Below are 14255 nucleotides of genomic sequence, written 5' to 3'. Positions count from 1 at the left end.
GAGTAAACCATGGCAGGAGAGAATGAGCTGGCCTTGAGAGAACAGTTCTGTTCAAGCACTGCTACCATTCTGTCAGGTGAGGGGACAATCCCGAAGAGCCGAGCAATCTGAGGCTAGAAGGCCATGGGGGTTTTGAGGAACTGTTGGAACAAAAGCAGTGAAGGGTAGGGTAGGATTGTGGGTAAGAATAAATGTGTTGTCGCTGGAAAGGAGAGAGGAATGAAATGCCATAGCTCTGAAAAGCCAAGAAGAATTCGGTCAGCAGAGCACAGTCACAGCGTAGGAAGAAAATATGTGGTGGGAATGAGTCCCATCCCTCCGTCTCTGAAGAGTGTGAGGCAGTGCCATTGAGCAGAGCAGACTTAATGCGATGGAGACGAGACACTTAGAAAATACTCAAAGTGACCGCAGGGGATGGCAAGGACTAACTAATCAATGGACAGTTTTCCAACATTTACTACAATGACTTCTGCTGCCATATTTCTAGGAATAAGAATTTTCAATTTCTTTGCATGTTGAGGTCCATATGAATTTTGTATATGAAGATTATCAAATAGTATATATTGTTTTCAAACTTTTGCCACAAGGAATTTCTTTTTAATTGATATTTAAATATTTACATTACTAAATTTGGCAACTTTCATCTTCCAGAAATTCAGTGGGGTAAAATTAAAGTTAACTGACATTTTATAAGGCCATCAATGCAATGTGGAGACTTTTAGTTTTTATTTATGTTTCTTCGATTTGACTGGCATGTATTATAATAAGAAATATGCTGAGTGTATCAAATAAAGATCAATGTATAGTTCAGCATCAAGACTCCTTGCCATGGATTTCTGTGATGTGTTGACAACTGGCTTTTACCCCATCAGCAAATGTATTATCTCTATAACCGTATACTTTTATGATAGTATGAGAGCAAGTAAAAGACTGTGCCTTTCTTATTTCCTTTTTCATCCGTGGCTTCTGTGACCTTTTATAGCTGTGTGTCTTTGATGGAAACTGTTAATACCACACGGTACTGTGGACAGCTGAAAACAAAGCAGGGAAGAAGTGGGAAACTTTAGAAACATTCCAAACTTTTCCTCTTTTCATGTTATGCTTGCCGTTCCCACACCATGCCAGCGGGGCTCATCTTTGTGTGACGTTCATAAGTGCATGTGTATTTCACCATGTTTTTCAGAATCCTCAGTCAGTAGCAGCTCTCCAGGGTCCGGTCCCAGTTCGCCAAACAATGGGCCCACTGGAAATGTTACCGAAAATGAGGCTTCAGTTTTGCCTCCCACACCTCACCCTGAGGTAAGGCCCCCGCTTCAGCTACTTCTGGAAACTGATACGGAGTGGTCCCTGAGTCCAGGCCTCCTCACTTTCAGACATAGTGAATCTATAAACAGAGCCCAAGTATTTCCTGTTGTGAAATAAAACTAGCTATCTTTCTTACCGTGTGGATCACTTACGTTGATTATAGTTTTATGTGTGGATTTGAATGAACTTGATTATATTTATAGATGTTTTGATGACCACCCATGTTGGGAAAATGCTGAAATGCAAGCCAATGTTACTACCTCCTCAGCTGTGCTCAGTCTGTACTGCCCAAGGAAATAAAGATCTGTAATCCTGCATGGGTACTGGTTTTTCTAATAGGAGTACACCTATAAATAAGCAAACCAAGCCCACGTAAGCCTTTCACACTAACTACTTACAAGGTGGGTTTTGTTCATTTGACCTGAAGTATAATAGCAAACAACTGATATCTGTATTATGACTGAGGGAGCTGGAGATTCACTGAGAAAACCTTTATTTAGTATTTACTATGTGATTGTATTTTACCTAATGATATGCATATAAAGATGAATAAAAATGGAAACTCCATTACTGAAACTGATGTAGTATAGAAAATTGCTTTAAAATGTTATCATTTGTTGTGGTCAGTGACAGGATACTAAGCAGAAAGTGACTGTCAGCAAGAGTCAATGTGCCTTCTGCATTAGACTGGGCCAAGGTAGCAGTCTGAATATCCATGTTAATGGAACTATTTTTAACACACTGACCATAGACTGAAGGCCTAATTTTTTCCTTCTATACATCATGCTACCTCTTTCCTACACATCCTCTGTGCAGAAAGAGTTGCTGTGATTCCTTCTCAAATCTAACTGTTACTTGACTCTCCCTTCATATTTTACAGTCTTAATACTTGAGATTCAGAGACAGTGATCAAATCTGTCATTCTCCGGGTTGTATCTGCAGTGTTCCTGCCATTGGGTCATCCACACTGTACCAAACACTCCTGCCTACAGGGGAATCACTGTACTGTCTCTTGACAGAACCCAACAATTTTAAAAAGTCACCCTCACTGACAGAATGTCCTCCAGTCAAGAGTTCCATTGCTCCACAATTTCATACATTTCACATGCACACACAAACACATATGCACACACACACACAAACTACTAGACTTAATGAAGTCATTAGGTGAAAATTTAAAAAAAGAAATAGTGGAAATGGAGAATGTCTCTGATAAGCCCAGGGAGTCCCTTTTGCTTTAAGGCCTTAGAGACTTCTCACAACCTTTGGTTTCACATAAACTCATAAATCTCAAGAGAGAAGAGAAGGCCCAGTGCTGGGCGAGGACATGCTAAGCACAGAGTCTCATGGCTCCATGCAGGGATCGCAAGGGCCTGTGTCGAAGCTCACCTCACCCCAACAGTGGCACATTCTCTGTCTGAGAAGTGTACCCATGAGTTAGTCTGTGAGGTATTACAGCAGAAATCACAGCCCCACACTGCCTTTTGACTTAAGGCACCTCCAGATGTGCAGACCCCAGGTGCCTGGCAGAGCAGATGTGAATCTTCCTCAGATTAGGACGTGGTCTTCTAAAACTTCTGTTTACCAGAGAGCATGAGGAGAAAAGATGAAGGCCCTCACTCAGGAGCATCCCAGCTACCTGAAGACTAACCTCCATTCAGACCTTTACATTAATCTCTAAGGCTTCCATACGTTTCCTGTGTCTTACTATCTCGTCACTCTCTACCTCTTTTTCATTATACTTTCCAAAATATGATGTGAGATAGGCTATTCTATGAATACTGTGATCACACATGTAAGTAGGACTTTCAGGTGTTTAGGTTACATCCTCATATTGAGTGATTTTTCTACAACCCTTTAATTATTTCCAAGAAAAGAGCAAATTCCTCACAAATAGTAAGTAAATAAGCAAGTTTTATATTTCCACTTTCATTTGAATAATGTTACTCTCAGTAACCACATAAGTACGTAAGGGTTAGGTTCTGATCATTCCTAGGGCTGTTTGTACCCTTGAAAAACAACAGCACATGACACCACATTCAGCAGCATTTATAATTCCCAGAGATGTGGCATCAGTGCCTCAACTTTGGCTCATTAACATCATGCTTACATTTTATTAGATGAAGAAAGAGTTGTAATATTTATCTGAGCATGTTTAGTAAAGGCATGGAGAAGAGTGAGGACAAGCTGTGGGATTTGATTACAGTTCAGAGGGAGGACAATGAAACTGTGGTTTGAGAGTTACCAGAGAAGACATCCTTAGCTTCTCTTATAAATGCATCCATTCACTACTCTGTTCAAACAGAATAGAAACCAAGAAGAAATATTAGTAAAAACAAAATGGAAGAATGGAAGGTTTTTCTCTTCCGACTATTCAGAACCTACTGAATTTTCTAGATTGCCTAGCCCGAGTTCTAAACATGTATCTATATGTGTGTGGAGCTGTATACTTGCACAGAGACAGAGAGAGTGGACAGTGTGAATTAAGGCATTTTACTTATTTTAATCCATTTTGTATTCCTAAATCTTTCATTCTCACAAATTAGGTTTGGGTATCCTAGGTTTTCAGCTAACTGTTGAACATATTCCATCACTGCAAGTCTTTCCTCCCACCCCCACCAGTCAAAGAAGAAAAACAAAACAAACCAGAAGGAAATGTGATTTAAAGGAGTTTAAAGGGTAGAGGGATTTCTCCAGGTCAGTGGCAGGACATTCACCTCCAACGCTGGCAAGGCTAGTTCAAAAGCAAGCAATGACTTACCTCATAATGAATTAATTGTGTGCCTGAACTGTGCTCCAAAAGGCCAGGTGGGCAGACCTTCATGCACTGATGGGCAGCCTTTCTGTGGCCCAGAAACAAAAACGCAGCCCTGATGGCTAACATGTGTTTTCTTCTGCATCACACTCACAGAGCTCTGTAGTGCAATCCACTCTGCATAGGTAAGAAGGCAGCAGAAGTTAGGCAGACTGTCAACAAATTACATCCTAGCTGTTACCACCTAGAGAAACTGGACACAGGCAAGTGTGCTGTCACTTAGAATTCCGTGTGTGATTTTTACAGTTACCCCCTAAGATTAATAATATAATATGATTTCATAGCAACAGAAATTTTGAGATCAAAATTATTTACACTATTAGATGCTAAAACCCTCAGTTGTATAATTCACCATTTACAAAATATTTTGCTTTCATCACATAATGCAGGTGGGTTTTCGTCTTAAAAGAATATCTCAAGTTCACAGTCTGCCTGGGGTACAAAGTAAGCTGAGGACAGTCTATGCAACATTGTGAAAACCTGTCTCAATAGGAAAAAGAAAAAAGAAAATGAGAGTTGAGTGTGTCTCTTAGTGGTCCAGTCCTTGCCTAGCACACAAAAGGCCCTAGACCAACCCCAGTCACCAATTTAAAAAATACAGCACGGGTGTGAATGTCTCTGTGCACCATGGCCTGTAAGTAGAAAATAATGTCACCTAATTCTTTCAGACCACACATAAATGAATGGGATTCTATTTGCATTCGCTGCTGAGAAAATTGGAAAAGGGACACCTAAAGTTCTTGAGCCTTTTTTTGTTTTCTGTCATGTAAGTTGCAAATGCTACCTGATTTAGAAGAGGCAGAGGCGGGAGTTGGATGAGAATGTACTTGTGGTTGCAACTCAGAACGCACCAGAGGATAGTGGATGGCGAAGGATTCTGTTTGAAGGCTGGGCTCGGGCATTGCTACAAAACCAACTACTGATCAAGTTGCCAAACTTCTATTAACCCTCAGATTCCCGACTGATTAAAAGGTGGCAATACTGGTTCCTGCCGCTTTATTGAAAGGAGTCACTGTTTGCAAGGCAGGTTGTACATTGTGAAATTTGAAAAAAGTTCGTTTTTGTTGTTATCGTCAGCGTGGACTATTCATGGGGAAAACTCATTAAGTTGTTTGTCTTCAGGCCAGCAGCCCTCATATGAGAATGCGTCTCCATCTGCTCTGACCACTTCTGTTCCATTTCTTCTATTTTTTTACATATTCTCAGTCCCAGAATGCAGACTGTTGGAGCTACTCACTTTACTCCTCTGTAAACTTGGTTGGGAACTAAAACCTCAAGCGTTTCTGTTTCCAACTCCCTTCAGAGATGTCTTTAGCCATCTAGCTACTTGGATTGTTAATACTGTGGGCCTGTGGGTTCAAATATGCTTCCATGGCTATCAGCACCATGACGCTAGATCCAGTCGATGTATTTGATAGCCATCCTAGCAGTAGCCAAGTTGCTCGTTTATTTCTAGTTTAACATTAGTGTCTATGTCTGGTGTTATTTTTTTTTTCTTTAGTTTCCAGCAGAAACAAATGATTTTTAAAAAATACTTCTAATAATAAGGCTAACTGTTCTAAGATCACCGGAAATGACTTTTGTGATGCTCTAGCCTCACATGATTCATCTGCCTGTTGTTTTGCAATAGTTGTCCTGACATTTGCTGTGCTGTTTTATTTACGTGGTACCTCAGAGCTATGGTTCATATGGCAGCAATTAAAACTTGTCCCCTACTTGGAAAAGAAGTTATGACACAATAATCACATGAGCCAATATTGCAAAGCAAGGTCTTCAATAAAATAGAAATGCAAAGTTAGAAAGCAAACTTGCAGGGCTCTCAGCACCTCAGCAGCACTTGCTCTTTTTCCAGAGGACCCAAGTTCAATTCCCAGCATCCAGGTTGGGTGGCACACAACCACTCATAACCCCAGCTCTGGGCAATCTGATACCTTCTTCTGGGCCCCCTGGGTACCCATACCAATATGTGCATATGCACACACATACTCATAAATAAAATTAAAATTCCAACTTCTAGTTTTCACCAGTGGAGTGCCACTGCATATACCAACCACATTCCAAGGCAGGCCTCGTGCCCAGGAAATGTTGGCCAGCACAACATAGACTCCATGTTTTCTTTGTAGGCTCTTTGTTGATTTTGTTTTGGTATTTCTTGTCTTGGTTTGTTTGTTTGCTTTGATTTTCATTTGCTTTTACTTTTTGGTACGTTTTTGAGATGGGGAGAGAGAGAGAGAGAGAGAGAGAGAGAGAGAGAGAGAGAGAGAGAGAGAGAGAGATTTATAAAAGTATGGTTATTATTACCCTCAAAATTTTTATCTCATGTTTTACAGTAATATGATCTTCAATGTAAAGTGAAATACTAAAACTTGGAGAGTTTTACTTTCTGAAAATAATTCTTTTTTTTAATCATGTAGAACTTTATATCTCATTTTTCTGAATGAAGCTTAAGAAAAGAAATGCGATCTTGAAAAATACTGTTAAAGCCATTGGCAAATATTAGGTCATTGGGGATCTTTTAAAATGTGGCTGTCTTGTTTTTAAATAGTCTACTACTTTAAGTCAAAGTCAGTTGGTGTAAGTATGTCTTCCTATAGGCCATCCTGCTAGACACGGATGCTATCTGACAAGATAATCAGAGCTTCTCTGTCTTGGGCTGTAGGACCTGTTTTCTGGGGAAGGTGGGTGGCTGTCCGCACCCACAGCCCACACATGGCAGAGCTCAGATGTGAAATGCTCACAATAAACATTTTTTTAACTAGTCCACATCTCTCACCTAAGGTCTGTATTTCTTTTTCTGATTCTCTGACCTATTGTAGATAGTTTTGAATATTCAGTAAACTAAGCCTTCTTCGTTCACTTTTTTGTGAGCTTATCGGAAGTAGGCAGATATTACATATTTGTTTTCAAGTCCGAGGTATTGGTAAGACAGGCATTCATTTTCTGCCTCCCTCCCTCTCCCTGTCACTCTCCTTCCTTCCTCCCTCCTTTTCTTCTCCCCCTTCTGTGTTTCCCTCAGGACAGTGAAGTCTGTGGTTTTCTCTGTGTTTTTTCTTACAGAGTCTGAACTTATATTTTGTGTCTTGTGAATTTTAGAGACTATAAGTGGCACAGTGTTATTCACCTCATTTTGTTTCTTACTCTATCACTGACTGTGTGTTTTTAGATCCAGTAATAGCTTATCAATGGGTTTAATCACTATAAAAGTCCATGGTGCCTGCTGCTCCATTTTATCTACCCAGCCCTACGCCTCAGCAAGATATGCTACAGAGAGCAGACACAGCCATCCTGACTGATTCGGGAGAGATGTTCTTGAAGCTCCTCTTTCCAGGAGAGGAGTCCCCAGGTCCATGATATGTGCTATAGTTATGATTTATATTCCTGAATTGTTGGTGGAATTGCTGTACCTGTCATTATATCCCATTTAGTTCCCTCCATCCATAGCACCAATCATGAGTATTTTCTCACTTTTCTCAGTTCTATTGTGGGAAAGATTTGATTCAATTTCTTTAAATCAATAGTTTCTTAATGTCAATGACTGAATAAATATCTCCTTTGAGGGTCATATATTTTTCATTCTATGTGTACTTTATTTATCCATAAGACCTTCTTCCAATTAACGTGATAGTGAGAAGTTAAATACAGCTTTGAAAGATCTTACTAAAATGTGAATATCCCCCCCCACACACACACACTCAGCTCCAGGCTTATCCTATAATATGCTCCTGGTGAATTACCAGTTACCGATGACAGCCTGGTTTGACATGAATGTCTTCCTTGGTGCCACTCAAATGTTCTAACCTTAATGTCGTGATAGTGATTCTAACAGGCCTTGATGTTTGTTCTCCTTTCTCTTAGCAACTGACTGTCACCACTGCTCAGCACTGATGAGCTACCATCAGTGCTTCTTAAAGGCTGTGTGATAGCCGTACATGTAATGCTTCTAGTTCCTTTGCCTACCGTGTAAGTTTCCAGTTGTGGAGATGTTGTGTTAAAGCCATCCTTCCAGTGTTCTAAGCTGTGACATGTTGACATCTCAGCAATATAGCACCAAGGATGGGCTTCCTAAAACTATCTTCTAGAAACTTCCTTGTTTTCCTGTCAATCTGTGTGTACTTGTCACAGTGATGAGGTGGGGAGCACCACAGTCTGTGAGACCATAGGTCAGTGCTGAGGTGGGAGCACCACAGCGTGTGAGAGCACAGGTCAGTGCTGAGGTGAGGAGCACCACAGCCTGTGAGAGCACAGGTCAGTGCTGAGGTGGGGAGCACCACAGCCTGTCAGAGCATAGGTCAGTGCTGAGGTGAGGAGCACCACAGCCTGTGAGAGCACAGGTCAGTGCTGAGGTGGGGAGCATCACAGTCTGTGAGAGCACAGGTCAGTGCTGAGGAGAGGAGCACCACAGTCTGTAAGAGCACAGGTCAGTGCTGAGGAGACGAGCACCACAGTCTGTGAGAGCACAGGTCAGTGCTGAGGTGGGGAGCACCACAGCCTGTGAGAGCACAGGTCAGTGCTGAGGTGGGGAGCACCACAGCCTGTGAGAGCACAGGTCAGTGCTGAGGTGGGGAGCACCACAGCCTGTCAGAGCACAGGTCAGTGCTGAGGTGAGGAGCACCACAGTCTGTGAGAGCACAAGTCAGTGCTGAGGAGGGGAGCACCACAGTCTGTGAGAGCACAAGTCAGTGCTGAGGTGGGGAGCACCACAGCCTGTGAGAGCACAGGTCAGTGCTGAGGTGGGGAGCACCACAGCCTGTCAGAGCATAGGTCAGTGCTGAGGAGGGGAGCACCACAGCCTGTGAGAGCACAGGTCAGTGCTGAGGTGGGGAGCATCACAGTCTGTGAGAGCACAGGTCAGTGCTGAGGAGAGGAGCACCACAGTCTGTGAGAGCACAGGTCAGTGCTGAGGAGACGAGCACCACAGTCTGTGAGAGCACAGGTCAGTGCTGAGGTGGGGAGCACCACAGCCTGTGAGAGCACAGGTCAGTGCTGAGGTGGGGAGCACCACAGCCTGTGAGAGCACAGGTCAGTGCTGAGGTGGGGAGCACCACAGCCTGTCAGAGCATAGGTCAGTGCTGAGGTGAGGAGCACCACAGTCTGTGAGAGCACAGGTCAGTGCTGAGGAGGGGAGCACCACAGTCTGTGAGAGCACAGGTCAGCGCTGAGGAGGGGAGCACCACAGCCTGTGAGAGCACAGGTCAGTGCTGAGGTGGGAGCACCACAGTCTGTGAGAGCACAGGTCAGTGCTGAGGAGGGGAGCACCACAGTCTGTGAGAGCACAGGTCAGTGCTGAGGTGGGGAGCACTCCAGCCTGTGAGAGCACAGGTCAGGATCACTCATTGTCCAGGTAAATGGCTCTGTACCATCTGTCTGCACTTAACAGTAGAGAATGTACGTCCAGATTTTATTAAGACACATTGACCCAGAACAGATAGACCCTTCCTGTCAAAACCCTAGCTGAGGGAAGCTGTGCTCAAAGACAGTTCAGAGCAAACAGTTGTCTGGTTCTATGATGATCTGACCTAGAAACCTCCATACACCCTGTGCATAGTGCCCTATTTACAGTTAAGAGAGACAAGCAGTGCCCGCGCCACATATGATGCTCCTGTCTGTGAGAAGGACCAACTGTATCCACGGACATGGGGACAGAGAATAGTCCTTGAGTTCCAGAGAACCTGAGACAATGTCCGCCATGGTTTGGCTCCTCCCATTTGTAAGATGGCCAGGGCTGTCTTCTTAAGAAGGCTAATGTTCTTTCCTTGGCTTCTTTTCATAAGCCTTAGGGATTTTCTCAAATGTGAGGCCAGTCTTTCTTGTTTCTGTTGCCTCCAGGGGGGGGCGGGTGGCAGCTGCAGAGTTGGATGATCTTAGGGCTGTCCCTGCTCCAACAGGGACTACACCTCTTCACTCACTTCTCAGTCTCCTTTCCTGAACTATGAGGGAGTCTGGGAGTGCCAGCGAAGATGATGCTTATCTCCGGGGCTTGGTACTTAATAGATACTGAAAATGAATACACCACCATGAGAGATGGAGTCACACAATTATTATATTAAATTTCTGGGGCCTGCAATCCCAGTGAAGAAGTATCAACAAATCCCTCCACATCAGCGAAAGCCAGTGTGAGCTGCCTGCCAGCTGCTTCCATCAGCATATCTGAAAAGAAATCAGTTTTCACCCAAGTGTGTTGTCTTCGTGTTTGGGGTAGGAGGGTAAACAGAAGTCATCCCAGTTAGAGAGAGAACTTCATCTCTGAGTCCTGTGGATTCGCCTGTCACAGTTACTGTCATGCTGCTACTGCAGGAAACAGTTACAGCTTTGAATGGTAGTTCTTAATTAAAGTTCCTATTTCTCCACATTTTTTCTCTTCTATGAATATAGATAAGAGGGTTATTCCTTTGTTTTAAAAGAGTATTGACTCACAGTAAGCTAAGAAAATATTTTTACTGCTTTGTATCTTTTGTGGCCCATGCATATATTATATAATAAAACTGATTTCAAAGTCCACTTTATAAACAAAATAGTCGCTTGCTATTTTACTTTCAGCAAAAATGCAACTATTACCAAAAGCTCCTAAAATAAAGTTATAATCTCATACATTATAATGTAAAAATTTTTCCCAATAATCTTCATGCTTTGGGGATTTAGGCATCTTTAATTTCACCATATAAACTCAATGGAGCATTAGTAGTTCAACATAACACACAATTTTCATGCATGAATAACTGACATGTTCTTTTAAGAAGAAACACAGCCTGAATTAGAGATCCAGGCTGCACTGGGAAAACCCCGTGCTAAGCTTCTCTTGTATTATGTTAAGGCTGAGACTCATCTCCAAACAGTTGTATGATTGAGATAACGTTCTGGAATAACATCCTGTGTTTTCCTGGTGCATCACTCTTCAGTGACATTCTGAGGTTGCATTGTATTAGCACATGATATTTTCTCTTGTTAATTGATATCCCAGGTTTGTCCTGGGGAAAATCTACAGCTCCCCCAAACATGCTTGACAAGTTATTATATTTACTTTAGTCAAAGCCCGTGTGTGCAATATCCCTCTTGGAGGTGGTCTATTATTGGAGTCCCATATGCTTTTTGTTTGGGAAGAAAGCAGTCACTGTGTCATACTGTTACATGGAGTATTCTTTTTCAGGATGTTGTACCCTTGGGAACCATATCAGGCCAGAGTTCCCCAGTCTAATAAGACCTTTGTAACTCTTATTGTATAAAAGTTCTGGGAGGGGAGCAAGAGTTAAACAGAAAATGTAAGTTAAGCAGCCATAGTAAGCCATGTGTGGGAATACACATCTCTTAGTGTTGGATTAAAAATGTATTTGTTATAAAAAGTACTGAGATGCCAAAGTGTTGAATGTATTTCAGTATAAATGCATATTATTGTCAAGTAAAGATCCTGTAACATTTTTAAATTTAGTTTTGAAAATATATGATGTAAAATAACACCACCCATAGTTTGTTGATAATTTTATATTAAAATGTGATTAATATAGAAGCCTTCTGGTATTGCTTAATCTCCTGTGAATTTCCTCTCAGAACAATGGCATAAAATGATGGTCAAAGCTATGACTATTTTATGAAGTTATTTTTCCTATATGAGAAGGTTTATAAATATGCATTAGTCACCAACTGTGATTCTTTTATTTTTCTAATACACGACAAACATATTAATTATATTCCAGAAAGCCAGATTTTCAAAGGAATTTTCACAATGAAAATAGAAATTCTTTCACCATATTTTATAACTGATAAAAATTTATTTAAATTTTATACTATAATGCCTAAGCATTGTATAGAAACTAACAATAAGTACTTGAGTCTTTCTTCACTATGGTAATATAGAAACTGCTTTCTGAAATTTGAACATTTACTGATGAGTTTCTAAGATTTTAAGAATCTCCCTTTCTCATTTTTTTTTCAACAGCAACTGGTTCCACAGCAGCGCATTCTAATTCATGAAGATTCCGTGAACCTGCTCAGTCTCTACACCTCCCCCTCCCTGCCCAACATCACTCTGGGACTTCCCGCAGTGCCGTCCCCACTCAATGTGAGTCATGGTGGCCTCAGCCTAGACCAGCCCAAATGACACTTTATACATGAGCTCACTTTTATGTTGTGTGTATTTGGACATGAGAACCCTGCATCTCCTACATGGTTTGCTATTTGCTGCTTTGATTAAAGGCACTCAGTTTAGTTTCAAATCACAGAATTGGTTCACAGGTTCATTTACAAATGTCTCACTTGGGTAATGATTTCTCATGTAGAAATATTTAATGTCTTCACATGCACAACACTGTGGCTCCAGCATCCTTCCTGTGAAGGGGAGATTATGGTCCACATTTACAGATGAGGAAGCTGAGGCTGGGGAGTTTAAAAGCTCAAGATCACAGACACAGTGAGTGAGTGGCAGATGCAGGAATCCCCAGGCCAGAGCTGAGTGGTCTGCCTGTGAATCACACCAGCACATGTTTGTAGAATCGGTTCTGGGAGTGACGTTATTTGGGGAAGTCACTGATTCTGTGGTGAAGGATACATATCTGGAAACGATCCCTAAGAACAACATTTTGCTATTCTCAGGAGACTTCAAGAGAATTACTTAGTTTAAAAATCTTGACAACTGAAATAGGATCTTCAGGAGGAGTAACTATCCCAGTATAACAGAGGATAAAAATAATAATTTTATACATATTCTCTAAAAGAATATACATTTTACTTGTTACAAAGTATTTATCAGGTTCACACAGGGTAATTCATTGCAGATGTTAGTAAATTAAACTGTACATACTTAGAACTCAGATGCTAGATACTGAAGGTGAAAGCTGTTCGAACCCTTGTCCCCAGTGTGAGCACTCACGAGGACAAGTCTTCTCCTTAGTTCAGTATGACAGAGTCACATATGTCTTTGAGATAAACATTTTTATTAGATCTAAAAGTTTATTCCATTTGGAGTATTAATAGAATATAATATCACCCATAACCATATACGATTTGTGAAGGGAAGGCAGATTTAGGATGTGATCTCTATAATCTAAGGGTTACAGAGGAAAGCATGAAAATCTTGAATCAGATACACTCTTGAAATTCCAAAGATCTGTAAACAATTGCTTCTAAAGGAATGTAAAATGGAAGTAGAAATGAAACTATAAGACATGAGAATCTTTAAATCATCACTTACTAAATTTATTTTTTATTTCTCTGTCATTTATTTTAATGTTATATAAATACCAACCCCCACACTTCCATGAAGTCCCAACAGGCACTTTGATGTCCCCATTTCTGTGCTCTCAGCCACTGCCTCTTGCTAGCTCACACATGCACCACATTTTTTTTTTGTTTGGTTGGTTTTGTTTTTTATTTTGAGACAGGATTTCTCTGTGTAGTTTTGGTACCTGTCCTGGATCTTGGTACCAGGCTGGACTCGAACTCACAGAGATCTGCCTGGCTCTGCCTCCCGACTGCTGGGATTAAAGGCGTGCGCCACCACTGCCTGGCCCATGCACCACCACTTTTAATGTGGTCAAAGAAACTTTTTCCCAAAGGACCCGTACTAAAGGCAGACTGTTTTAAGTTTCAATGGCAATACCATTTGGTGCCATTGGATGAATAAACTAGTGTGGTTTGAATTAGTTTAATTTTTCTTTGTTTCTATTTTGATGTAGATGAGGCCTTCACAATGAATTTCTCAATCATAGTCTTTCCCTGGTAGAAGGAGCTCTAATATTCCCTTCCCCCTCTGCATAGTGGAAGACTTTAAGGAAAGATGCTGGGCCGGGCATCATTTATATATTAAACATTGGATTGACCTGCTCTGTGACTCAGACAAACCGTTTACCTCTTCGTCCTTCAATTTCTCCATCACTGAAAATTGTTTTGCCTCCCTAGTGCACAGCAATTTTGAAAGATGAAACATAAGTTTTGAAAAGAAACATGCCACATAATTTTGAGGTATTAGACTTCTGCTTTGTAATACCAAAATGACCACCATTCATTAAATTTTTTGAATAGGATAATTCATTATTGCTCTTGATGATGTAATTATTATGGCTTCATTACTGTGTTACCATGCCTTTCAAGTTCTTAATAACACTTTTATTTGATATCTGATTTCACATGTAGTTTACTTTATTAC

At 41.2% G+C, this 14255-nt stretch overlaps 1 protein-coding gene across 1 annotated transcript in view; it reads left to right on the top strand.

Annotated features, from left to right (window-relative positions):
• Hdac9 (histone deacetylase 9) overlaps nucleotides 1–14255 on the top strand; it is a 157768-nt gene that overhangs the window by 124529 nt on the left and 18984 nt on the right. The window contains exons 7-8 of the mRNA XM_059279554.1: nucleotides 1184–1299; nucleotides 12051–12173. Coding sequence (XP_059135537.1) covers nucleotides 1184–1299; nucleotides 12051–12173 — 239 coding nt within the window. The remainder of the gene's footprint in view (nucleotides 1–1183; nucleotides 1300–12050; nucleotides 12174–14255) is intronic.

The sequence above is a fragment of the Peromyscus eremicus genome, chromosome 14 (assembly GCF_949786415.1).
Source record: "Peromyscus eremicus chromosome 14, PerEre_H2_v1, whole genome shotgun sequence".
NCBI classification, from domain to species: Eukaryota; Metazoa; Chordata; class Mammalia; order Rodentia; family Cricetidae; genus Peromyscus; species Peromyscus eremicus.
Note: the sequence above shows the minus strand (reverse complement) of the source record. Positions and strands in the feature narration are given on the sequence as shown.